The sequence below is a fragment of the Hakea prostrata genome, chromosome 5 (genome assembly GCF_041222555.1).
Source record: "Hakea prostrata isolate BN-2017 chromosome 5, UWA_Hpros_2, whole genome shotgun sequence".
NCBI lineage: Eukaryota > Viridiplantae > Streptophyta > Magnoliopsida > Proteales > Proteaceae > Hakea > Hakea prostrata.
The window spans coordinates 597,338-623,679 of record NC_142604.1 but is presented as its reverse complement, the minus strand read 5'-3'; the positions used below and the strand labels follow the sequence as shown (position 1 = coordinate 623,679).

Below are 26,342 nucleotides of genomic sequence, written 5' to 3'. Positions count from 1 at the left end.
TATTCCTTAGATATTCATAAGGATGTATGAAGGAATTGCAGGAGCTGCATCACTTCCCCTAAAGTTCTATCTTTTCTTTGAAGAGCATGTTCAAATGGGCTGGCTTTAGGTTGTAGATTTGAGATATATAAACATTAGAGTAGGCCCTCTTTGTACTAGATGTGGCAAGACTGAGTTGAGTGGAGCACATTCTATTTTGCAAGGGCAGCATGGTTCACATCACCTATGAGCTTCATTATCCACTGAAATAAGTCCTAAGCTCTCCTCTTTGATTCAAGATTGGGCAAGATTTCTGATAATAAGAAAAGAAGCTGTAGCTTAGCAAGACTTAAGTTGAAGAATATATTAAAGCTCACCATTTTTAGCAAAACAATGACAAAGATGCTGCTGTTCTTGAAGTGAAGTCTTGATGACTTCTCTAAATCACTTTAAATTAAAAAAGAAAAGAAGAAGATAAAAGTGCCCCAAAATCTCTTTAAATAATGGTTTTTTACCATTTTACCCTTTGTCCATACCATGTCATCAATATGGTACTCGCACAATATCAAATATCAAATCCCATGGATTAAGAGCTTCCCTAGTTACCACGCTGAAGGAACTCTATCCATAAACAAATTCCAAGTTTGTAATTCATCCAAAAAAAAAAAATCCAAGTTTGTCTACACATTCTATGTTCTGGTTACTTAATCATACGAGCAATCTAGACCACTGCCACTAGTTGCTTTTGCTACTGGTTCCAAAGAGAGCCTCACAGTAGAGTAGATGATAGAAGGTTCGGCCATCGCACCATTGCCATAATCTCCACAAGCCAATAGCTTAGTAATCGGAGGAATCAGAGAAATTCCAAGCTTGCTGATTACGTCGAGATGCTTTTTGGTGAAAGGGTTGTTCCACATATAGGTATTCATGGCTGGTGCAACAAAAAGCGGCTTACCGAAGTCCCAGGCTCGAACTATGCATGTCAAGAGGTTGTCACACAAGCCCCCAGCAATCTATCAGAGCTCAAGGAAACCCAAAATAAGATTGAGCAGTGTATATACATAACAGAATCAGAAACAAGCTTGCAAGAAATTTGCAGAAAAGAGATTCTCAGTGTTTTTAAAACAAAATTAAATCCCACAAAAGAAAATTGAGAACTAAATTAATGATTTTAACAACATATGAGTTAAACTTAGATGGCTGCAGCAAACGTTTACAGGCTGGTGCAAGTTGTATCTACCCATCTAACTGCAACTCGGTTTAGGAGGAAGTTAAGAGTCTTGAGTCAGGTTTATAACTCGAATCATGAAAAAGTTAAACACAGATTTTCAACTGGTTAATGACTGCATTATCCAAAATGACTAATAGATCCACATGTTGTGTTGTTGGCAACTCATCATTGGATGAGAGAAAAGCTGTGTTGTATCAAACTCTGAATCAACCCAGTTCCAACATAAGAAGGCACTTCAGAATAAGATGATTAGTCATTATCTCAGTCAGATTACTGAAAGGGAAACAAGGTTAAGGATGAAGTTAAGATCCTGATCACAGAATAGTTGATCTATCACTGCAGAAGTGGTTGATGGAGCAAAGTTTCACAAGATAAGCTGCTACAGTGTGGCCCTTACTGAATTTATGACAGCCAATCCTTGAGATCCATTCATCCAAAAAAAAAATTCCTTGAGATCCAAGATTTTTATTTTAGAGGAGGGTGCATGTATCAGAGCTAGTCTCCCAAGCATGTTGAGAGGTTGAAGAACCAACAACTTGCAATAGAGCCGTCTGAGAAAGAGAGCAAATGATCCAGCTCAAGATGAGCTGATCTTGATGGTCCCATAGAGCGGCAATATTGGAGGACAATGCATCAGAAGTAACCACAGGCAGTCGAGTGAAACTGCCATCAACAAACCCTAAGGTCATAATTTTTGAGAAATGGCTAGAATGGTGCTTTCCAGAGGAGACAGCTGTATTAGGAGAACTTTAAAGGTAGGTGGGGTGACATTGAGAAACCACAGGAGAAATGGATCTGAGATGGAGGCAGTCAAAGAGGAATTCGCCAATGGAAAAGAAGAAATGTTGTGAGCAGAAGGGAAAGTAGAAGAGAAACAGACTGGAGTAGCTCACAACAGCAGTAATAGCTTTCTTTCTTTCTTTCTTCCCTTTTTTTTTTGGGTGATACTTCAGGATAAATAGTTCTAGCATAATTGATACTCTACTATAAAGTAACCTCACTCTATTATTAAACAGAATGATCGAAGAAAAAAACACAAGCGGGACATATCCAACAAATACAAGTTGGATAGATACATAGCTATGGTTTGTTGTCCCTTATCAGATGATATCAAAGATACCTGTATCGTCAGTTTTTACTGGCAGTGACAACAGATACATGCATCAATGATTATTCAAAAAGCCATGAGTTGGGTACATGTTGACAGCAAAATTCTGGGCTAAAAGTTGTTCCTAGTAAAAAGCCACCACAATTATTATCAAAATAACTTCCAAAGAGGGTTTATAGCCTTCTGAATATGCATTTCTTTTTCCAGCTATTATGGGCTAGTCTAAGACAAACCAACAACCCACAGACATTAGTTGTGGAATTAGAGAATATGTACCTTGGCAAGTGTATTGGCTGACAAGGGTGCAATAACCATCACATCAGCCCACTTGCGGAGCTCAATATGAAGCACACTATCTCCTATTTTCTTCCAACTGGACCATTCATCCTCTTCAGTAAAAAGAACAACATCCTTAGGAAGCGATGTTTTATCAATAAAGTGCAAAGATGCCTTGGTAGCAACTGCTTTAACTTCAGCCCATTCAGAAAAAGAGTGACACAGATTCGCAAACTTTATTGCAGCTACACTTCCACTTGCAGCTAACAAAATTCGGGGCTTCCGAGGAACTGCACCATTTTGTATTGGTTCCCTTTCTGAATAAACAAGTGGTTCCGTGGAGGCCATAACCTATCCAGAACATTTGCAGAGAGCTAAGATGGTAGTAAGTGGATATTACTACATAACACTTTGAGTAGAAATCCTTAGATACACATATTGTACTATCTGGTATTCTTTACAAGTAAATGCATATCACTATGACTACTAGGAAGATTTACCAAAAAAATGGGGAAACATGGATGTTCATACATTACCCGGTGACACATTAAACATGAACCCCCTAAAAAGATTTGCAAACAAACCAAAACCCTGTCTAGAAAAAATTATAAGCCATGTGTCTATGTGAAGAAGAGACAGAGAATAATAAAACTCCAAAGTACAAAATCTGATGGTTGTTTGTCTTTTATTCCTCTATTAATCAAGAATCAGAACATTTATTGGGTTAACATAATTCAATATGGTTACAGAACCTTCAAATTCTGTTAGTTCATTTATCATGCCTCCACATAATAATAATTGCAAAATTTAGACAATGGATCAAAATAGTACATCACAAGTCCCTAATTCCAACCAACAATTTTGAGTAAAAATCCACAATAGTGTATGACATTAATCCCAATACAGAAGTCTGGATGGCCAATATTCATAATGGATTCACAAGAAGATGAAATAAATAAATAAATAATAGCAATAAATAGGAAAAAACAATATTTATTATTAAGAAACAACCTCAATGGGAAAAATGGTTGAATAATTTCATATAAGAAAACCTCAAATATATAGGCAGCATACATCCCATGCTGTTAGGTAACTATGAACAATAAAAGAAAGATATAAAACATGGAAATACAATACATGGTGAAAGATGGTGCAACAGCTGAAGGGATCACAATTGTAGCAAAAGAGTGAACCGTATGAGAGGAATCCATTGAAGAAGAGGTGGAAGATGAGGAAGAAGAACACGTGGATGATGAAGATGTAGAATCGTGTGTTAGGCTGATACCATATTAAGAAACAACCTCAATGGGAAAAATGGTTGAATAATTTCATATAAGAGAACCTCAAATATATAGGCAGCATACATCCCATGCTGTTAGGGCCTGTTTGGTTGTGTGAATCCAGCCATTTGAAATGAAATGAGATTTCAAATCTATGGACTCATGAATGAAAAAATTAACCGTTTGGTTACTTGAATCTGGTGAAATGAAATCTGTGGATTCATCCTGAAAACTGTTTGGTTACTTGAATCTGTAGAATGAAATCTATGGATTCATCCTTAACTAATGCAGAAGAAAGCAGAATTCAGTAGCTACAGGTGCTGTAGATTTTAAGGATTACTGCTGTAAAATAAAGCAAGCTACTCAAGGAAATTATACACCCAAGACATGACATGTAGGATACACATCACTACAAGTACCTCAAATAATGCCACAGCTGAAGCAGCAACCAAGTCTGTGTGCTTGAAGAGAAGAGAACAGTAGCAAACCTTAACTAATGCAGAAGAAAGCAGAATTCAGTAGCTACAAGTGCTGTAGATTTTAAGGATTACTGCTGTAAAATAAAGCAAGCTACTCAAGGAAATGAGTAAAGTCGTCACAAACCAAGACTTGAGTCCACAATTTTGTAAATACGAAAAATTTGACACCATTTACTACGTGATGTTATATGCAAAATTAAATGTTAATTTTTGGATTTTCTTTGCTTTGGTACTTTTCTTAACATGAATTTACACTATATTTTTCTTGGGATTTTGTTCATAAACCTAAGAATGAATGAAGTTCGGAAATTAAGTGTATTAAGAAGATGAATATAGCAGGCATGAATCAAATTGGTGGATTGTTTTTCTGAAAATAGTGTCTTTGGTGAAATTAGTTGAAAGAATGTCTCAAACAAGAATATGCTTGGATAGTGAAGTTTCCTAGTAATCATTCTCGGGTCTACAAGACAATTTATATTGGACAATTGGCATCTAATCAGAATTCAAGATATAAATATATAATCAAGAGTCAGCTGGACACATGGTCTCATCATTTGTGTTCAGCAGAAACCATTTTCAGAAATGGCCAATGGAGACCTGCTGGATCAATGTTATTGATGTTTGGGGAGCATTACATAACTAGAAGAAATTGCATTGTTCTGAATCTGAATTGGTGAGATGGAAGGTTACCCTGCCAGTCTATTTTCTACTAATTTAGATCAAAACTAAGAAAGTTGAACAAGTGGACGTGGTGTAACTTACTAGAAATATTACAAGACATAAATCCACTACATCACGATGTCTACTGGATGCTTTAAACACCAAAGATCAACTAATTTGAAGGGAACTGGGTGTAAATTCTTTTTTTCCCTCCTGTTGGAAAGCCAGAATCAACTGTTTTCAGAAAGCCAGAACTTGGCTTGTCTAAACCTAGAGCCTTGGGGTTTCCTTGATCTTGACCTTCCTTGTCCAACTTGAGCAAAACTGGTAGTTGCAACAGAAAACACACATAAGAAGCACTCAAAACTTGAGAGAAATAATTATGATCTGAACCAGGGCCTCCATCAAACTATTTATAATTAGTCCAGTCCTATTATGATTAGGGGTTCAAAACAGTCAGACTAGGAATCAGAAATGGCAGCTAATTTGGTCTTGTAATTGGATCTCTACAAGGACTATGGACCGAATCTGTGGCCTCCTTCATTGAATAAAAAACAGATTATCCCGAAACAAGATTAAAACCAGAACTAAAATTTTCAACGATGTATGAATTGAAAGTATGAGGCATATTATGATTCTAACTATGATCATGCAAGAGATTGAAGAATCAAGAAAATGAAGCTCTACTGGAAAAAAACATATGAAGAAAGTGAGAGGAAAAAAAAAACAAAAGACAAGAGTTGAATAAGAAAACAAGCAACTCACCTAGACTGTTGAAGACTGCTGTTGAAAGAGATTTCGTTCAAACTGTTGTTGAACGAGGATTTCGTTCAGACTGCCGTTCAAAGAGATTTCGTTCACTCTGCTGTTGGAGACTCACTGAAGACTGTTCGAGAGGAGAAGACTCACTGAAGACTGTTCGAGAGGAGAAGACTCACTGAAGACTATTCGAGAGGACCTTCGTTCGTTCTGGGAAGCGCCGTTCGAGTTCAAGACACCGTCAAAATGAAATCTGAAATGCGCTCATTCAAGGGGTATTTATAGACGAGACTCATCCCACTCATTTCACCCTAATCGTTGAATTCTACCCATTCACAATTTTAGCCTAAATTTTGAAACGGGTAGATTTCTAAATGGGCTCATGTTTTCCAACCAAACAGGGTTTTAATGCCCATTCATGAGTCCAGGGATTTGAAATCCCTGGACTCACACAACCAAACAGGCTCTTAGGTAACTATGAACAATAAAAGAAATATATAAAACATGGAAATACAATACATGGAAATGTTTGTATGGAAATGATTAAATAGAGAAACCTAATCAAGCCAAAACCAAATTAGGATATTGATGAAATGGAAGGATGAGATGGTATGGAAAGAATTCAAATGTAAAGAATGATGAATGGAAAGAATTCAAATGAGAGGAGTGATGAATGGAAAGAATTCAAATGAGAAGATGAAATGATATGGAAAGAATTCAAATTAGAGACAATTAGGGAAAGGATGAAAAATCATCCTTATCACGCCTAATATTTATGGTTCCCTAAATACTTCACCCAGGAACAAAGAAAAAAGTCATATATCTAACTTATATTAAGAACTTTGGGTGCAAATCCATAATGAAAGCATATTGACATTAACCCAAATACCAAGGCTCAGAAAATATCAAAATTTCAGACATAAATCGATATTCTGGTTGAATTCACAGGAAGATCAGATAAACAAATCAACAAAGGCAGATAAACAAAGCATGGTAAACAATACCTAAGGGGACATGAATCCGGAGATTTCAAATCGGATTCAGAACGAATTATACTTGGTGTAAAAATCTCAGATTTAGAACTAGAGATTCACCACACAAAAACGGCAGAGATTTATGGGTAAGGGGTGAAATCCAGAGATTTCAAAAAGCCATACATTTGCACATCCACAAAAATCACGTCGATCAAATAATTTTTTAGGATGAATCCACAGATTTCATTCTACAACCAAACATCTAATTTTATAAATTATAACTCCATAGATTTGAAATCTCTAGATATTTGAAATCTCCAGACTCATGTAACCAAACAGGCCCTAAATAAACATACGAATTTCGAAGGAACTGTAACAACCAAAAGAAATGTAGATAGTACCTAAATTCCAAACAGACACACTCTCCAAATTTTTGGATTTCCCAAATTAATACTTTCTCATTCACCAGCCCCTTGTACAGCTTTTTCAAAAGGTGTATGTTGAGGACAGAGGGACTACCTAGTTAGATCGAAGCAGGTTTATCACAATTATCACATTTCATGATTGACAACTATGATTATGAATGGTCCTGTTGCAAATAAATGGGTATTTACTTGGAATTGGGTAAATAGTAGCCAAGCGGAATTAGAAAAAACAGCTGCAAGCTTTTAGTCGTACTCTTTTTAAAATTAACCAGATTCAAGCCTTCTATCTTATGTTCAAGGGCCTTCTAATCGTCATATGCATAATTTGACCATTTTTAACATAAGGGTTTTTTCTAGCCTCATAGAATAGTATGGATTCATGTTTAACAATACACAAACAAAAATCTATAAACAAAATCAACTTTTGAACGTAATAACCTGCCAGAAATTGAACACAAGAGGAGAAGGAGAAGGGGCTTTCTAACCTATTTCCGGTGGTGGCTGCTTCGAATTTGTTCCTGCTCGAGGAGCTCTGGACGTTGCTCTGAGTCCGACCGAACCAGCTTCGAAGTTGACGATGAGATGATAGAAAGGCGGAAATTCCAACTTTCTGTCTTTCGCCAGTTACATTCAAATTGGGAGCGTGTTTAAATTTTGTAATTTAAATTCAGGGCAATTTGCATGTACCTCCTTTAAGATATTATATAATTCTATTTTTATCCCGTCAAACTTTTAAAATTATACTATCATTGTTCCTCAAAATAGGCTTGACACTGGGTTGGCCTGCGTTTCCATCCCTCCACACTTGCATAAGGCCCGTTATCGTATCGGTCAGATGATTTTAAGAGATGTATCGTCCTATATAGAATATTGTATCACTCTAGCTAATGTATCTTAGTGTAATTTAGTAGAGAGACGTATCGAGATGTATCGTATCGGTCGGGTCAAATATGGATACGTATCGCCTAGTATCGAATGATATTGTAGGATACTTTAAACCTTGCCCACAACACTTCATCCAACATACCAATAATTAAGGACATTCCAAGGTGCAACATTCAATTCGTTTGTGACATACACAAATACACAATTACAAGGGAGTCCGACCGGACTTCAATCTAGCCATAAATGGTAGATGCATGGCAGCTAATGATGCTAGCTATTACCAACTAGCAAACTGATTAGTCGATCATCTATTCCATTTCATCGCCCCCACAAACGAGTACTTTGTAAGGAGTATAGGCACTGAAATAACAATTGTTGGGTTTGTGGACTTAACTAACACTGGTTTTTTATCTGAGTTCATATTCATTTAAGGGTATTATTGACATTTACTATTGTTGGAGTGGCTAAAAATTAGGGTTTTATATTATAAATAGCTTCTTAAGTTTCGTAACTGTCAAACATAATATTTGAGTGGATTTGAGATTTTTTCCCCAAACTCTAAAAAAAAAAAATGAGGTGAAGAGAATTAAAGAAGGGCGAATCTATAACAATAACACTAGAAGAGTAGAAGTATTTATTCATCAGATTTTTTTTTGTTTGATTTTAAATTCGTTCTAACAAAAACCGGCACGAACCGACCAGTTGATTTTGATGAACTCGTTCCAGGCTTCCAGCACGGTGGAGGTAAAATTCTTTCCTTCAAAAATTATCCACTCAGTTGTTCCTTATTCTTCGATCATCGGAGGTCGAAGTGTTTGAGCCAAGGAGTTGTAGACTTGCAGTGCAGACACAATCATCAATTCGGAAAGAATCACAGAGCAAGATTATCTCGCTCCTCAACGATGATCATCTTGCTGAAGCGCAGAATTGAACCAAGATCAGAGAGTGAGAGAGGGGCTCTCAAGAACGCCGGCCAACTTGACTTGCACCTGATTACTATTAACTGTTCGTCGTCAACGAGATGAAAGCTGGGCCGTATGATCCAATCTGTTCGTCGCTCTGTAATTGGAGCTGTTCACCGGTTATGTTATCGCCAAACTCACAGCACCACTCTTGAGGAATGTTTGTTACAAAATTATTCAAAGCCGAAGTCATTCAGAGAATGCAAACAGATACACGGGACGCTTATAACTTCAGGGACCATTTCGGAGGTTTATTTAACAAATACCCTTTTGAATTTCTACTCGAGGTGCGGAGATTTAAGCCATGCTCGTCAACTGTTCGATCAAATCCCGCACAAGAATGTCGTTACATGGACTTCCATGACTACGGCATACGTTCATCGTGGGTCCTTCGGAACAGCGCTCCAATTGTTTGTAGAAATGATACAGTCGGGCGAGAAGCCGAACCAGTTCAGCGTTTCGGTAGTGATTCGCGCATGTACTGCTCTCAATTTTGTTGAATTGGGTCTGCAGATTCATGGACTGATCATCCGCCTTGGCTTGGAAAAAGATGAATTCGCAGGGAGTTCTCTTGTTCACATGTACTTCAAATTTGGTGGGTTTTTAGATGATGCTTGCCGCATCTTTAATGGCTTGTTTCGAAGAGATGAAGTTACGTGGAATGTCATGATTTCCGGTTTTGCTCAGATTCATGATTGCACCGAAGTTTGTAGATTGTTTTCAGAAATGCAAGTTGTTGATGGGTTGAAGCCTAACGATTTCACGTTTACAAGTTTACTCAAGTGCTGTTGTTTTCTCAGAGAGGTGGAGCAAATCCATTGCCTTGTTCTGAAATTTGGAACCGAATCTGATGTTGTTGTGGGTAGTGCACTAGTTGATCTGTATGGAAAGTGTGGCAATATGGGCTCAGGTGAAAAAGTCCTTGATGCAATGGCTGGAAAAGATGCTTTTGTTTGGAGTTCAGTTATATCTGGTTATGCAAGAAATGATTGCAGCAAGGAAGCTGTGGTTTTGTTCCGAGATATGTGTAGGGAAGGCTTGAAGCCTGATCAGCATGCCTTATCAGGTGCTTTAAAAGCATGTGTTGAGATCAGAGGAATAGATACAGGAATTCAAATCCATACCCAGATGATAAAAAATGGATACCACGCTGATTGTTTTGTTTCGAGTGTACTTTTGAATCTTTATACCGATTCTAGCTATATGGATGAGGCTAAAAAGGTTTTCAGAAGCATTTCTGATAAAGACATTGTTGCTTGGAATTCTATGATCATGGGTTACACTGTTATGCCAGAGGGATCCACTGCCTGCATCAAACTCTACCGGGAACTTCGGCAAACTACCACATTGAAACCCGACGAAGCCACCATGATTGCGATTCTAAAATCTTGTCAAGGTCAAACAGATTTAGACTTGGGACTTCAGATCCATGCGGATATTGTGAAGTTCAACCTGAACAGCAAGACTCTTGTTGGAAACGGGGTTATAAACATGTATTCTAAGTGCAAGGGAATTGAGGATGCCTGGAAAGCCTTCGACAAAATGGTTCACAAGGATGAAGCCTCATGGAATTCCATAATTGGAAGCTATGTTCAGAACGGGATCCATTTGGAAGCTCTTAAGCTTTGCAAAGAGATGTTATCTGTTGGTATATGTCTAAGCTGCTTCAGTCTCCCATTGTGCATCACTGCTTCATCAGCCTTAGCAGTCATGGATCTGGGAAAACAGTTCCATTCATCTGTTATCAAATTTGGTTTTGGTAGAGATGTCTATGTTGGGAGCTCTATAATAGACTTGTATGCTAAATGTGGTAACATCGAGGACTCAATCAAAGTGTTTCATGAAATACGTGACCCAAATGTAGTAATTTTCAATGCTCTCATATCAGGTTTTGCACAACATGGAAGAGCTCTGGAGGCAATTGAGATAGTCAAAGCTATGGAGAAGATGAACATAATCCCAAATAAAATAACATTCTTAGCTGTTTTATCAGCTTGTAGCCATGTGGGCCTCGTTGAGGAGAGCATATTAATCTTCAATTCGATGTGTCAGGGTTACAGAATTGAGCCGGAACCTGAACACTATTCTTGCTTGGTTGATGCATTTGGCCGTGCTGGCTGGCTCGAGGAAGCAAACCAATTACTGCAAGACTCCATTGGTGTTTCAGCATGGAGAACACTTCTAAGTGCTTGTAGGAAACACGGGAACTTGTTGATTGGAGAGGAATCAGCAAGAAAGGTAATGGAATTAGAGCCCGACGATCATGCTTCATATGTTCTTCTCTCAAATGCTTACTCTGAAGCTGGAAGGTGGGAAGAAGCTATGGTATTGAGGCAGAAAATGGCAAGTATTGGAATCCAAAAGGATTCAGGAAACAGCTGGTTGATAACCAGAGATCTAGCTCATTGATGTTGAGTATATAATTTGATCAAATAATTGAGGGCTGCCTATTGATCGGTGCACTTATAGATAATGTCAGTGAGATACTGAATTGCTATGAAATCAGAAAGCATCCTTTTTGCTCTAGAGTAAAATGGGCAAAAGTTGGGATTTAAGAATTATTTGAAAGTGAGTTACAAATTTTCTCACATCAGTGTCTGAACTAAAGTTGCATCACACAAGAACTATGTATTATTCTTTTTATTTTGATAGGTACCCATGGAATGGAAGATGAGAATCAATAAGGTTGAATCCAAATACCTCTTGGGAGGGGGCTTTTCCACTTCAACTCACCAACTTCAATTGACAGTTCTTAGAATCTTGTATCATTGGTTAGCAAGAAATCGACGTATGGGATCATGAACTAGTGAATTGGAAGCAAAACCCAAGTCATTAGTTCAGCCAAGAACATCGGAAATCACTGTAAGGATTATTTCAATCAAGAGAAATTAATGGAAATCAGAGTAGCTGTTGATGATTTTGGTGTTTTTGAAAGGTTTCCCAAGCTTCATGTGATAACTAATTGTAGTAGCCTAAGTTGTGCTCTTCTTAGGCCGTCTAAACCTGGACATATGATAATACTCTAGCAACTTTTTGGGAGAAACGTCTCTCTAGTCTATCTTGAAAAACTGGTCTTCCTCTACTTTCGATTCGAAGGAAAGAGCAAAGGAAGTGCTGGCCCAAATATCCTTTGTATGCTAGAACATATGGTTAGCTCGAAACCAGCATGCCTCTGGGAATGAGAGATCGATGCCCTTGGAGATCGCCTTGAAGGCTAATTTAGCTTTTCAGGAATTCTAGAAGGTGAATGGGGCTATCTCGCCAAGAAACTCTATTGCTGAGGAGGGTAGGAATGTGCTGGAAAGTTTCAGATGATAGTCTTAAGATATTCTGTGATGTTGCGAACCCAATCGACTCAACTCAGGAGGTGTTGGTTTTGCAATGTTTAAGGGGATACCATTAGAGAAGCAGTGGTGTGAGCTAGAAATCAAGGGCTGGTTGATGTTGAACTATTCTCCGATTCAACGGGCCTGGTGTGCTTGGTTTTGGGCCAAGACTCTAACCCCCCCCCCCCCCCCCCACATTTTAGTGTCAAGCCCATCATAAGGGATGTTGTAGAGTTAGCTGTGTCCTTTAAGGTTTGTTCTTTTAATGTAATTCCTAGGAGGAAAAATGGCATAGCCCACTCCCTAGCCAGAAAGACCTTGTCTGCTCGGACTTGTTGGCATGTGTCCTCTTCCTGGATTAACTCGCTTTTTGAGTTTGATCTAGTGGTTGTTGCTTATTCTTCCTTTTAATGAAATGTGTGGTTTACCAAAAAAAAAAAAAAACAGCAACACAAACTAGAGACAACTCATTTCAAATTGATTCCGAGATTAGCATAAAGCTCAACGGGTTGGCTTAATGGATAAAAACTAACTCTATAATATAAGATCAAGAATTTGAATCTCCTTTGGACCGGCCGGACATGTATATAAAAATAAGAGTTCTTTGCGTGGTGCCCCCTTAAGTGGGGTCCAAATTCGTGACTGCCCCCTCAAGGGGGTTATATTCCACGGTGCCCCCTCTGAACAAAGTGAAAATTTTCAATTTACCCCCTTAACAATGAAGCATTTTGACAGTTAAGGTTGGGGTGTAAAATGTCCAATATACCCTTCTAAATGTGTAAAGACCAAAATACCCCTTAATAATTTTCCTTTATTTTGTGCCCTAGGGTGAATCCCTTCACCGGGAGAACATCATCTTCCTTCAGCCAGAAACCCACCACCGCCCCTCCCCTGCCGGTGACGACCCCCCTCCACCTTCACCCATTAGTTATTTTCCCTTTAACAAATGTTTTGGGACTACTAGACTCATTATGAAGATCTGCAAAAGCAAAACCAACATTATGGTTCTGGTTCGAAGCACTCCTGCTTGCGCCTCTTTTGTGTAGGACGAACTTGCAATGAACCCGAATCACCTGTTGTTACTTCCAATGGCATCTTTTTGTTTGAACCATTTGGGAAAGATCCCGGGTGGAATTTATTATTACCAGTCTCAGTTTCTAAAATTGAGTGAGACAGAATCCTCTAATAGGTTGTCATTTGGTTATTCCTTGACTCTTCATCACAACAATTTTCAATGTCTTGAGGATGTGTAAAAACAGGCCACTCTGATGTATCTTCAGTTTGTTCTTCATTAAGTTCCTCAATTTGTTCTTCTATTTCTTCATATTCACTCTCATAAGACTGATGAAAAACAGTCATATAAAGGCTCCTCAGCTAGTTCCTCCAGTTCATTACATAATTCCTCAAGTGATTCTTCTTTAGATTTCGTCATCATTGTTTACATGCCCAATGGAAGCTTGGATAAATACCTATTCGACCAGCCAAAATCCACACTGAGCTAGGAGCAAAGGTTCAAGATCATCAAAGGGGTTGCTTTAGATTTGCTATACCTACACGAAGAATGGGAATGGGTTGTGATTCACAGAAATGTCTAGGCCAGTAGAGTGTTATTGGACAGAAAAATGAACGGCAGATTGAATGATTTCGCTCTCACTCGGGTTATTCAACAAAGAGAGAGGGGGGCCGTCGCCGACAAGGGAGGGAAGGTGGCGGGTTTCCGACTGAAGGAAGATGATGGGTGACAGGATTCTTCACCCACCTAGGGAACAAAATAAAAGAAAATGACTAAATAATATTTTTGTAGTGTCTATACACACTTAAGAAGGTATATTAGACATTTTACACCCCAACCTTAACATGGTCAAAAAACATTAAGAGGAATAACTAAAAACAATTATCCACCTTACATAAAAGCTTCCCCTCCTCCTCCCCCCCCACCCCTCTCTCTCTCTCTAGGAAAAGATTAAAAAAAACAATTGGAAGGCTTGATGGTTAAAAAATTAATGAAATCTTTTTTTGGTACAAAGGCGCTTTTTATATATAAGGACCGGTAGGAGTTGAACCCATGACCTCTCCACTGAGAAGCAGGTCCTAACCATAGTCCCTATGATTCTCGCAGAATATTTTTGATTTCTATGAAGACTCCGCTGCATAAGTGTGGTCAAGTCCTTCAGATGAAGAAACGGTATTGCTAGATAATAATGAAAGGCCACCAATATCATTAAAATTCCGATTCATGCTCCAACATCCACCAAGGATGAGTTCTGTCACTAATAACACAACAATTTTAACCTGTGTACTCGGGTCAAAAAAATATACTTCCTGCCTCTTGCTCCACCAAATCCCCCTAACCCCGTAACATATTGCAATCTTTCGCTGGCAAAGCCAGTGGTCAAACTACCAAGGAAAGAGGCCATGAATATTTTGGGTAGAAAAGATAATTTAGGCCCAGGTTTACATGATGTTCCATTTCTGCTCCAAAGCATTGCAGATCATCCCTATACAATATGCGGCACTCAACTGGTATCCTGAAACTGCAAAAAAGTATAATGGGAGAGAAATCAATATCATTGTTGGTAAGATCAACTGTCAATTGAAATACGAGAATAAAAAGAAATACAGGACAACAAGAACCAGAATCCATGGAAACACAGCAATCACAAAAGCAAAACAAAAATGGGGCCTTCTCTCTTCTTCTTTTTTCCCCTTCCCCCCCTTCCTTTTTGGGTCCAGGAGAAAAGAGGGGTGGGTTGCAGTGAGGGTAAATCAGATGGATAAACCACCGATAACAGTCAAAATACATTTGCAATCTTACTGCAAAAATCCTCCTGTAAACCTCGTCTCTTGCTCGTTCTGTCTGGACAACCCTAATGGGGTTGAGTGTATTGTATTGCAGATCTATATAATCATAAGGTCTATATTTGTAATTGGGATAGGTTTGGGTCAAGCATGTGGGAGGAAGGTTATAATTATGTGCAGATAAGGACATTGGGTTTCCCTGTGTATATTGTATTTGAGAGGTAAATCGTGGTCACAAGCAAAGGGAAACACTGAGTGACGTGGAGAGCTTAGAGCTAGTGGGAATATTTGTTCCTCTGGCGACAACATTGCTTGGGTTCTTCCTCCTGGTTTAGCATTTCGTTCACACAAGTGGCATCAAAGTAAGGTTCATTGGGCCACGTTGGGATTCTCTCTCTCTTCTTGTCTCGGTGTCTCGACAAGGTCAAGATATGGAGATTTTGCCATGATTTTGGCAAATCATAATACAGGCTAACTGTTTCGGCGGGTTTTAGGTGGTTTTTTGTCTAATTTTTTCATGTAAAGCCTAATTTGAGTAGTAAAAGAAGATCACTCTCACTCTTGGACCATGACCATCAAGCACACGCTGATTGTCTTCCAGAAATGGAACCCAAACATGCTGCCTGAGAAGGAAGACATCTGGATACGGATAGACTTCCAATGCATCTACATACTCACCTGGTTGGTGAACAAAACTGGTAGTTTAAGTCGGGATTTTTTGTGGCGTTCGACTTCTGTCAGGCCTAAACAATTTTAAAAGTTCCTATCTGTTTTGTGACTCTGTTTGCACAGACATCCCCCAGTGTTACATACATCAGCCACATTGAATGAAACCCCTAAGGGGTAGAATTTGCTCATGCAAAAGTACATCCTTCCATTTCTACTACAGCCTTGTCAGACACGATCAGTAATCATGCCCTACCAAATGCTCTGAGGAAGCAAATATATTAGTCTTATTTCACACTCTGAACGAGAGTGTTGCCGTGTACATTTTGACCTATGTTTGGAGAATGGCTAAGACTAGGTATAGCTCTTTTAAAAATCCTCTTCTATCTTCAGCTGCAGTTAATGGCAAAACCATCAGCATTCAGCATGGCACCAATTCAATTGCTTGTATTCTCCAACACTGGAAGTTGACTCTCATGCACCTTAATGTAGGGCCTCCCCAGCAGATTGTCGTGATGAACTGGAATTACACTATTTTTGAACTTGTTCACAGTTATCTTCATCCTAATGCTGTTGAATTCTATAACATGGTCCAAGAGGTTCGGGGGTAGCTTGTTGCCATGCTAGGAGGATCCTATAAACTGAAGTGTTTTGCAAATGGTCTTTCAGCTCTGCGCTCTCCTACAGCTCACTGAAGTTCCAGTGATGCTGTTAGCTGTCTCTCCAGCAGATTCAGTTCTTACCTCCTCTTCCGGACTCCCCAGTCCCACATTGAGCTCTGGTCCTGGATCTCTTTCTGGGCTTGGTTCCTTTTCTGAGCCATCTCAAGTGGACTGGGACTTGCACATCTTAGGCCAATGTGGAGATTTTCTGGACCTCTGGATGATTCTGGACCATCTCTTAAGCCCACTAGAACTATTGTTTGGGCTCAGAACCTTTATTAACCCCACAGCCCACCCTTCAACCAGCTAAAATGGAACATCCCTAAAGCTGAATGCACCCTTACCAGGGTACACTCCTGTTCTGTTTTTTGTCTGATGAAAGCTACCTTAAGACATCATTGATGGCATTTCTCAACGTAAGCCTACTTCAGACTATGCCTGTTAAATTTTGGTCCGAACCCAAGAGGATTTGAATAACTTCACAGCTGAGAAAATTTCAGCCATGGCAGCTTTATCTAAAACTCTGTAGTAATGCCAGAATACCCATAACCCTTATAAAAGCAGCTCAGCAATCATTGAAGAGACAGGAGAGTCCTCACTGCATCTTTTCCCAAATGGTGGATCTGTGAAGTCCCTAGTCCAGTCACTCTTTAAGTGCTGCAAGCTCCCTCTAAGAGCACACGATTTTGCCACTTGCCTCCAAACTCAATCTCAGTTTCTATTATTTAAATCAACTTCTCCATTGCAAATAATGGACTAACAATCCAATTATAATTAAGACTCTTACTGGCCTAATGACTCTAACTTAAACAAGGATTCTATCATATCTCGCTCTAGAAAGATCCAATTTGGAATCTAAGAGTAGATATAGAATCCTAACAAGAAACAGACAGAAACTAGGGGTTTCTCACACAACCTAGGAATCATACCCTAAAAAGGACTCTTCACTAATTTACAAAATCATGACTAAAAAATAAAAAAATAAAAGTTAGACCTAGAGTCCTAATAACATGCTGGACCCAATGACACTGTAACCTTGGACTCCACGAATACTACCAAAACAACCAAAATACCCCTGGTATGACTAGGGGCCATAGGGTTTGAGGAAAGTAACCTAGGCACTATGCTGCCCCTGGAAACAGTTTATATCATGTCCCTTCCCCTTTTTCTTATCAATTCTCTGTTTCTATTTTTTAATATTTTGTAATTTGTGATGACCTGGTTACTGAGAAGATGTTGAAGTATTGTTCCAATACTGTAGTTGTCTGATTTTCAAAGACTTTCCAATCAAGTTTCATCTGATGCAAACTTTGGGAGCCATCTTCAGCCTTGCAGGACCCCTGTGTTGATGCTTCTGCAGCAGGCTTCAAGCACATGGAACCCAAGATCTTGGCACCAGATCCTGGCAAAACTTTGGGAGGGTGGTACCCTATCTATTTCTTTCTCCTTGAAGAAAGTTTCTGACTTATCCAAGGCTCGAAAGTTGCTACATATGTGAGTTAATAATTCCGAGTTTACCTTCTGATTCTGATTCTTTCTTGTCATTTCTAATCCACCCAGCAATTTTTGGCTGTAACTTCAGGAGGGTAACTTGCATTAAAGTACCCTACAAACCTCAACTGAGAGTTCACACTCATCAACAAAGACTAGCTGTCATTTCTGTAATCACACTCTAAGTTCCCTTCATATGTCAGTAATCAGCTCTGAGAACAGGCCGTGATTCTAAGCAATTATAGGCCTCCAACAGGAAGATTGGATTGATCCAAGGTGATGACAAACAAATCCTGATATTGGATAATTTTTTTCCTGGCTACTTACCTGTTATTATCCAGCTGACAGACCAGAACTCTTGCTGTTTGATTATTCTCTGGTTAAACATCATTCATGGCATGGCCAGATTTTGTTGGGAGACTTGAAGTTAAACTTCTGCCCTGTACACCTACTCGTTAGGTGCTACTGCTAGCTACTGTTTCTGCAAACAGGTGATATGGTGTATCCTAGTTTGAGTGGGAGATTCCATTTTGAGACAGATTTCTTAGATGTCTACTTGGAAATTACTCCTACATTAATCAAAGGGAAGTTCGAGTATACTGAATCGTAAATGGGATCGGCCTATATTTATAAACTTCTTAAAAACATAGAAAACTTCTTCTTTTTTCAAATAACAAAGTATAAGAATATTGGAAAGCAAATATCTAAAAGGGAAAGTACCTGATATAAAATCATCAATATAATCAGGATTAATTTTCCCATGGGCCATTGCACCAACCTGAAACACACAGAGATTATGTAAACAACACATAATCCAGCCAAAAATCCAAAACTTCCATAAACATTAAAGAAAACTTAAGGAATATGATTTCTGAAGTTACCACAAAAACAAGGTTCTCATCATTGTTGGTAGCATTGACATAGTCCTGGATCTTAACTATCTTCTCTGCACTGTGTGAGAGCCCTGAATATCAAAGAGGTTTTCAGACACTAACCAAAATACTCATGCCTAATCAAAATGATTGCAAAATAAGAGACACTGACCTATTTTGCAAGAGCTGAGAGGTAAACGTTGTGTTACAGGATTTTTAATCACACGCAAAAGTTGTTCACGCTTACCACTAGCACGAACAGAGAGCTTTTGCAGCAGTTGCACTAAAACAAATTTAAGATACAAGCCAAAGTAGTTAATAAATAATAAGCATAATAAAGCAGAATTAAGAATATTTACATTGATAGGAACAAAGAAGAGTAGCCAAATCAAACGAACTTACGAATTAAGCCAGAAAACCGCTTAAATGTCCTTGGAATACGAACATGGGGTTTAATTTCAAAAAGCACTCCCTTCTCAGTCTTCACATAGAGAGCTTTTAGTCTTCCAGCCTTGTTCAGCCGGCTATCCAAAATCGTAAGGATAGCCTAGAGAATTAGACATATTCCAAAAGTACAATGAGCACTTAGAAACAGGCATTAATCCATGAAAACAAAGAGACAAGTAAATTCCACCAACATCATTCATTACCCAATTCACACGAGAAAAAAAAAATCACTTGAGGAAGCATGGGAACTTGGTTCCTAACATTGAACATTTCCACAGTAGAGGTATGAATTCAACATAACTAAATTGGTATTCATTGGAAAACAACAATGAAAAAGGAAAAAATAGGAGAAAATAAAAAATGGAGGCTCATAAGTCATAAGTTTTTAACACCAAAAATCAGTCAAACCTGGAAAGCAATGTCAGGCCTGTAATCTTTAGGATCCTTTCCATGTTTCAACAAAAAGTGGGCGTGATCGTCTGAATTCAGAAGCTGGTAAGTCTGTAAACAATAACAAGTAGCATGAAAAGCCAAAACTTCAAGAGAAAAACAAAAGCCTAGTAGAAGAAAAGGAAGTTGTACTGGGTAGTTCGTGATTAACCTTTCCGACTTTGGCGACTTCCAAAGTAGCCCTCTCTAGAACGACTATAACCCCAGCTCCGGCATTCACTTTGGAAGGCACTACTGGAATCCCGGGAAGTTCATCAACGGCCTCCTCTGCTTTCCTCTTGTCTTCTTCTTCTTCTGACAAACCTGCCTCCCCTGTCTCTACTGCAGTTTCCTCCTGTTCACCCTTCACATCTTTCACTTCTTCCTCTTCGTCGTACTTTTCCTCTGTCTTCTTCCGCTTAACCCCTTTCATCTTGTAAGGCCTCACCATTCTCTTCTCTCTCTCTGGGCCTGCGCGGCTGTGCTCTGTTTCTTACTCCTGCCTAACTCGAAATCGCACCTTCTCGAGACTTTGAGAATACGATTAGCTTCGTTTACACTTACAGAGTTTTGTGTGGCTGAGCAGTGAATCCAAATCAGAAATCAATTTTCTGCCGCTGACTGCCAAAAAATTGCTTCACCGATAAGCCCAACCACAAATTGGAGGCACAAATGCACAATAGAAGTTAGGGTATGCAATCTCTTGTTTTTCAACAAAGGGTATGCAATCTCACTGTGAAGTGTGTCTGTGCGCCTAGGGTGTGCGCGGGTATCAATACGGTACCGTATCGGTATCAAATTTTATCGGTACCAAATTTATTTGGTACGGTATTTTAAAAACGGCTCGGTATGGTTTCGGTATTTTAAAAACAACTCGGTATGGTTTCGGTATTTTAAAAACGCTCGGTACAATTTCATATATGGTACGATATGAATTCGGTATAAAATCATATCATTTTGCTAATGCACCCATAGGGAGTTTATTACAGAGTTATAATTTATAAAATTAGATGTTTGGTTGTGGAATGAAATCTGTGGATTCATCCTAAAAAACTATTTGATCAACGTGATTTTTGTGAATGTGCAAATGTATAGCTTTTTTTGAAATCTTTGGATTTCACCCATTACCCATAAATCTACAAATTCATGCTTTTAGTGTAAAAAGATGAATCTCTAGATTTTATGAATCTAGAGATTTTTACAACCAAACGGGTATAATTCTCAGATTCATGAATCCAGAGATTTCAAATCTCTGGATTCATGTAACCAAACAGGCCTTAAAGAGACTAAGAGTCAACATTATTAGACTAAATTTGCTAAGACAATTCTAATCTATGCTTTTCACATTATGAGCGGCAGTCGTTGAGCTTAAAAAAATTAATGGCAGAATTGAAGCTCCACGAGTAAGCATATACTCTTAAGATGCACAATAAGTTCTGTTTAAACTCTGACTTGTTCTCTCAGATCATTGCCTCAATTCATAAATAAGAAAATTTTGGATACATGAATCAAACATCGCCATAATTCTTTTCTCTTTGTCAATTCAAAGATTAATTATGTGCCCCAGCAGCCTCTTTCCGAGAGAATTGTGAGTGTTTTAAGAGTTGCAGAAACTGGAAAATCGAGGAACAGAGGATGTAACAGAAACAGAACCTCATTCAATCTCTTTCCCTTTATGGGTCGATAAAGTTAAAACAGAGGATCAGGAGAACGCCTAATTTCCTCCATAACAAGTAATTAAACATCACAGGCTGTACAAGAAAAATAAATCAAAAGGTGATTGAGATGAGATGTAACACAGTTCACACAAAAAATTAAGGTAACAAGGAAAGAGTACCGATTCTTCCATAACACAAATCCACAAGTGCTTTAGAGATCCTTCAGAGAGTTGTTACGATTCAGATCTCGAACTAAAGCTTGAACTGTTGAAGCTTCAACTCGCAAAGTCGCACTCACAGAGAGCCAGAGACGGACGAACAGAGAACTCGAATTGAAGGCTGAAGCTTGAACTCGAAGTCTCGAAATGAAGACTGAAATGCTGAAGCTTGAAGAAGGCTAAAGCTTGAAGTAGGCTGAAGCTTGAAGCTTGAAGAAGGCTCAAGGGTCGCAGGACGCAGAGGTGAAAGCCAGAGAGGAACGAAGTCACGAACATTCGGACTTAGGTTATTAACCTATTAGATTATTAGAGTTTAAAGTTTAAACTAAAATTACAAAACTAACCTTACTTAGATACGGTATGAAAACGGTACGAAAAACGGTATTTGGTAATTCAGTACAGTATACGGTACGTACCGAAAGTATACCGTCTGAAACCGAAATCGTACTGTACCGAGTTCCAGAAAACGATTTTTGTACATACCGTACTGAATTTGAATTGGTACTGTACGTTATGGTTAAACGGTTTTGGTATCGTATTGACACCCTTATATGTGCTCTTTTTGGCCAAAACCCGGGTTGAGTCATTTGTCCGTGAAACTCACAACATAAATGGGATTTTTATCCGTTCGGTTCTGACAACCTACTGTTTCCTCCAGTTCACCCTTGGATTAATAACACGTGTATTATGCTGATCTAACGCACAATAATTTATAATCCCTTAAATCATTTTTTTTTCTCTCATTTAATCATCTCCTTCCCTAAAAACCTAAGTTTTCGCCGGCTTCTTCGTTAGCTTCGTTAAATCCACAAAAGAGAAAATGGAGACACCGCCCCTAAACAACGATTCCGGTGGATCGTTAGGGCTATTATTTGCAACTACTCCACCAGAAAAATCAAACCCAAGTCGTCTTGCTCTTGTTCCCATCGGTGATGGTTTCTATTTTTCAAGTGAGTTATTGGAGAAATGTCGATTCAACGGTTGGAGAATATAAAAAGAAATTAACGGGAATTCTGACATAATAGAAGAGGACGAAGAAGTGGAGGAAGACAAAGCTAAGGTCTCTATTTCTTCTCCACCCAAAAACGCTCCATACCGAGCTTCTTCTCTGGCTAATTGCTCTTGGGGTTCACCTTCTCGGTTTGTAGATGCTGCAAATACAGAGAAGAAAAAAGATCCACATCAGAAATAGAGGTCATTTGCAGAGATTCGACTGCAGAATCAAGAAAGTGTTCAGAATCAAGAAAGTGTTCAGAAAGTTGGGATTTTCCGATGAATTTCAAAGCTCAAGCAGTAAACAAGCTCCACCCACTTATAGATGTTAAAAAAAATAATAGATTCACATGATATGTGCAAATTGGATCTGATGATCTTAACGCCTTCAAGATAAGGTCAGACTATCTACAACGCCCAGGTGTTCAATACCCAAAGACCCTTCTTTGAACTGCTGAACGCACATTTGCTTTTAATTAATCGGCATAGACCAAACATTTCTCCAACTCACCATGTACCGCTGCTGCAGTGAGGTTCGCGCAGCACGAGCATCCTCCGTGAAATCATCTAGCAAATATTGGAGCTAACGAAGGTGTTGCAGGGAACAAACCATTGTCGGAGCTAACGAAGAAGCCGGCGAAAACTTAGGTTTTCAGAGAAGTAGATGGTTAATTGAGAGAGAAAAAAGGATTATAAATTATTGTCCGTTAGATCAGGATAATACACGTGTGATTAATCCAAGGGTGAACTGAGGAAACAGTAAGTTGTCAGAACCAGAGTGGATAAAAATCCACTTAAATGCTGCCGTATATCCGAATTCTGTTTGGACTTGTTCTACAATTCTCAACTTGATAAACCAATGTTACCATGGCCCGTCTCCATAATAATCCTCACTTATTGTAGCATTTGGCTAATTCATAGTGATATGATTTTCAGAAACGAGCAACCTCAACTCATATGGGTTCTAAACTAAATAAAATTATGGTGAAATGACCTCCATATAAAACCACCTCGGCAAATTGTTAGCCATCATGCCCCGAACATGACCACTTTGACCCTATTCCCATTCTTCAAACAATTCCCCTCTCTAATCTTTTTTTTATTTTTTATATGAGTTCATCCGGATAGCTGACGTGCACCACGATTACATCCTCTAAAGAGTTTTTTATATAATTAATACCGCCGAATGAGTGCGAACCCAAGGCCTCCCCTCTCTAATCTTACAATGCCCTTTTGTGCAGATGTGGTGCATCGAACGAATAAGGATGTCAAATGTTGCTATGGAATAACTCATAAGGGGCAAATAGTAAATTGCTAGAGTGGTGTGTATGCGGGAGTTGAACTATCTGGGGTTGTCACAAGCCTAATGAACGGGATAAAGTTGGTTCAGTAGTATGATATTCATACTGATTCAATCTGGTCAAACTGGAATTAACTTATGAAATTCCTACCAATTCCTTGCAAACCTTGGCCGGTAGAATTAGTTCCAGATCTTCTGTTTTTGGCACCCAACCTTGAAGGATAACTATTGACAAGTCCATGGCAAAGCAGTTATCGACTTATTGGAGGTACTATATCAGATAGCCACTTTAGAATTAGGGAGGAAAGGTACAAATCCCTGCTGTTCACCCGACTGAAATGAAAAGATCAGTTACGTTCACTCAAGCTCTGCTTGATTATATTTCTCTCTCAACCTTTCCTTTTTACTCAATTTCTCAGAATGACATCAAAAAACAAGAATGGAGAAATTTAAGATATAAAATCATGGGTTTGTGCTTGTTTGCATTCCAAGCTTCCATCCGAACAACCATTTTCACGGAACAGATTTTCATTTCTCTCCACCAGTTGATTCCCTGTAGCTTTAGAAAGATCTAATTGGGAGCATGGTACAAAATGTCGGCGACATATCGCCGACACAGGGCGATATGTCGCCATGTCGCTGGGGGGCGATACGACACCCCCCAGCGACACCGACTTCTCGCCGACTTCTGGCGATAAAAGGGCGAAATTCGGGCGAATTTTGTTCGAATTTTTTTTAATTTTTCTCTCTTCTCTCTCTTCTCCAGAGCTTCTCTCTTTCATTTTTCGCACTTTTCACTATATTTTTGTCCGATCTTCGACATCTACGGGTACATCTTGCTTCTTTGTTGCCAGATATCACGTTGTTTCTATCGATCAGTAGCCGTTTCACACAGATCTGAGAGTTTTTTCGTCAACCAGGTAACCATTCTTATCCAAGTAATTTTTCACAAAATGCATGCTATATGATGTTGGATAATTTTGAAATTAATATATGTTGAATACCATGTGACGATCTACGATTTCATGGAGTCGGAATTTTTTCCGCAAAGTATTTAATTTTTTTATTTTTGTGGGTAAAAAATGATATTTTGATTATCTTGTATGATTACTTTTTAAGTGATACAGTGGTTGTATGATGATAGAAAAAACATATGTGGAACTCCGTGAGCCGATCTACGGACTCACGGAGTCGAAATATTTTTTGACCCAAAAATAAGTTATTTTATTTTTCAAAAAATATCCTGATATTAATAAAAATATCAATAATTATGAAAAATGCAAAAAATAGGGGAAAATGGGGGGAAATGTTTTGAAAATTATGGAATAATTATATAAGTATTTTTCAACTGTTGGTTGTGTTGCCCATGTGGCTTCATCGCCGGTTTTGATATGGGCAGCTATTTTTATAATTATATCATACATGCAATATTCATAATTTCATATATGATTGTTTATATGTGTATAAACAATTATAATGATGTTGTTATTTGTTAATGTTATTTGAATGCAACAGATCATCATGTCTGCCTGGTGGGAGTCGAGGGGAACCTGGGTCTTCCCCGTGGTGGACGAGGACAAGGACAGGGACAGAGGTCGGGGACAACCCGAGAGATCGGCAGTAGGAGGGAGGACCGACCCAACATGGCAATATTGTACGGCTATTGATGGAGACAAAAATAAAAGCGAGTGTAATTTTTGTCACAAAAGAATATACTCGGGTGGCATCGGTAGGTTCAAGGGTCACATCATTGGGAGTTCAAAGGATGTGACTAAATGCACAGAGGCCCATCCAGATGTAATCAAGTTACTCAGGGATTTACAAAAACAAAAGGGGAAGAAGAAAGATGATCGGAGGAAAGTCAACAGAGCACTAGATGATGCAGTGCGGGGGCCGTCATCATATGTGGATGATTCGAGATGTTGATCCCGTTGATGTGGACGAGAGATCGGGAGGAGAGGGATATGCGGCGGGCCATGGCGAGAGAGCAGACGATTGCACCATCGGGGAGCGAGGATATGGCCGAGCTAGAGCTACGGGGAGCTGGTCCATCTAGGCCTACGGGGGCTAGACCTTCCGATTTCGGGGGAGGGGTGGTGTATTTGGCATGTTTGGCGTGGAGATCACGAGTCGGCGGGCCCCTCATACATCAGATTCGGACCGTTCGATGCCACTACCACGGCAACCATCTGATTATCCACACCGTCCAGACCCGACCATGGAGCAAGATCCTGATACATTCAGGAGAAAAGGGGCCAAGCAGCCCAAGATATCTGGTGCATGGAAATGTATGGCAAAGAAGGTAAATAAGGCAATGTCAAAGTGGATTTATTACAATCACATCCTAGCAAACACAGCACAGGGTCCATACTATACGAATATGATTGATACTATTACAGCGGCAGGCCCTGGATATAGTGGTCCCAACCCTACAGAGTTGATGACCACCCTCCTTCAAAGGGA

At 39.0% G+C, this 26,342-nt stretch overlaps 3 protein-coding genes across 6 annotated transcripts; 1 reads left to right on the top strand and 2 right to left on the bottom strand.

Moving 5' to 3' along the window:
• Nucleotides 1-280: 280 nt before the first annotated feature.
• On the bottom strand, nucleotides 281-7,826 carry LOC149014252 (phosphopantothenoylcysteine decarboxylase HAL3a-like). 4 transcript variants are annotated; one of them, XM_089156451.1, is made up of 4 exons: nucleotides 7,657-7,826; nucleotides 5,116-5,337; nucleotides 2,595-2,945; nucleotides 281-992 (listed from the first exon to the last, which is right to left on the bottom strand). In XM_089156451.1, exons 3-4 carry the CDS (start codon nucleotides 2,940-2,942, stop codon nucleotides 684-686), a joined length of 657 nt encoding a protein of 218 aa, XP_089012577.1. In that variant the 5' UTR covers nucleotides 2,943-2,945; nucleotides 5,116-5,337; nucleotides 7,657-7,826; the 3' UTR covers nucleotides 281-683. The 4 variants fall into 4 exon arrangements, with proteins under 4 accessions (XP_089012577.1, XP_089012578.1, XP_089012579.1 ...); XM_089156452.1 differs by lacking the exon at nucleotides 5,116-5,337 and adding an exon at nucleotides 4,294-4,367; XM_089156453.1 differs by lacking the exons at nucleotides 5,116-5,337; nucleotides 7,657-7,826 and adding an exon at nucleotides 5,779-6,177.
• A 916-nt stretch (nucleotides 7,827-8,742) lies between these two features.
• LOC149014251 (pentatricopeptide repeat-containing protein At4g13650-like) lies at nucleotides 8,743-12,054 on the top strand. Its single transcript, XM_089157220.1, has one exon. It carries the CDS (start codon nucleotides 9,094-9,096, stop codon nucleotides 11,425-11,427), a length of 2,334 nt encoding a protein of 777 aa, XP_089013346.1. The 5' UTR covers nucleotides 8,743-9,093; the 3' UTR covers nucleotides 11,428-12,054.
• A 2,465-nt stretch (nucleotides 12,055-14,519) lies between these two features.
• Nucleotides 14,520-20,438, bottom strand: LOC149014250 (nucleolar essential protein-like protein). The gene is made up of 7 exons (XM_089156352.1): nucleotides 19,883-20,438; nucleotides 19,690-19,782; nucleotides 19,237-19,381; nucleotides 19,007-19,117; nucleotides 18,844-18,926; nucleotides 18,683-18,740; nucleotides 14,520-14,878 (listed from the first exon to the last, which is right to left on the bottom strand). The coding sequence occupies exons 1-7, from the start codon at nucleotides 20,159-20,161 to the stop codon at nucleotides 14,799-14,801; spliced, it is 849 nt and encodes a 282-aa protein (XP_089012478.1). The 5' UTR covers nucleotides 20,162-20,438; the 3' UTR covers nucleotides 14,520-14,798.
• Nucleotides 20,439-26,342: the final 5,904 nt, after the last annotated feature.

Coding starts and splice junctions, on each gene's coding strand:
- LOC149014252 (XM_089156451.1), bottom strand. CDS start 2,942: ATGGCCTCCACGGAACCACTTGTTTATTCAGAAAGGGAACCAATACAA. Junction 993..2,594: donor CAGCCAATACACTTGCCAAG/GTACATATTCTC, acceptor GAGCTCTGATAG/ATTGCTGGGGGCTTGTGTGA.
- LOC149014251 (XM_089157220.1), top strand. CDS start 9,094: ATGATCCAATCTGTTCGTCGCTCTGTAATTGGAGCTGTTCACCGGTTA.
- LOC149014250 (XM_089156352.1), bottom strand. CDS start 20,161: ATGGTGAGGCCTTACAAGATGAAAGGGGTTAAGCGGAAGAAGACAGAG. Junction 19,783..19,882: donor AAGTCGCCAAAGTCGGAAAG/GTTAATCACGAA, acceptor TATTGTTTACAG/ACTTACCAGCTTCTGAATTC. Junction 18,927..19,006: donor TCTCAGCTCTTGCAAAATAG/GTCAGTGTCTCT, acceptor TTTGATATTCAG/GGCTCTCACACAGTGCAGAG.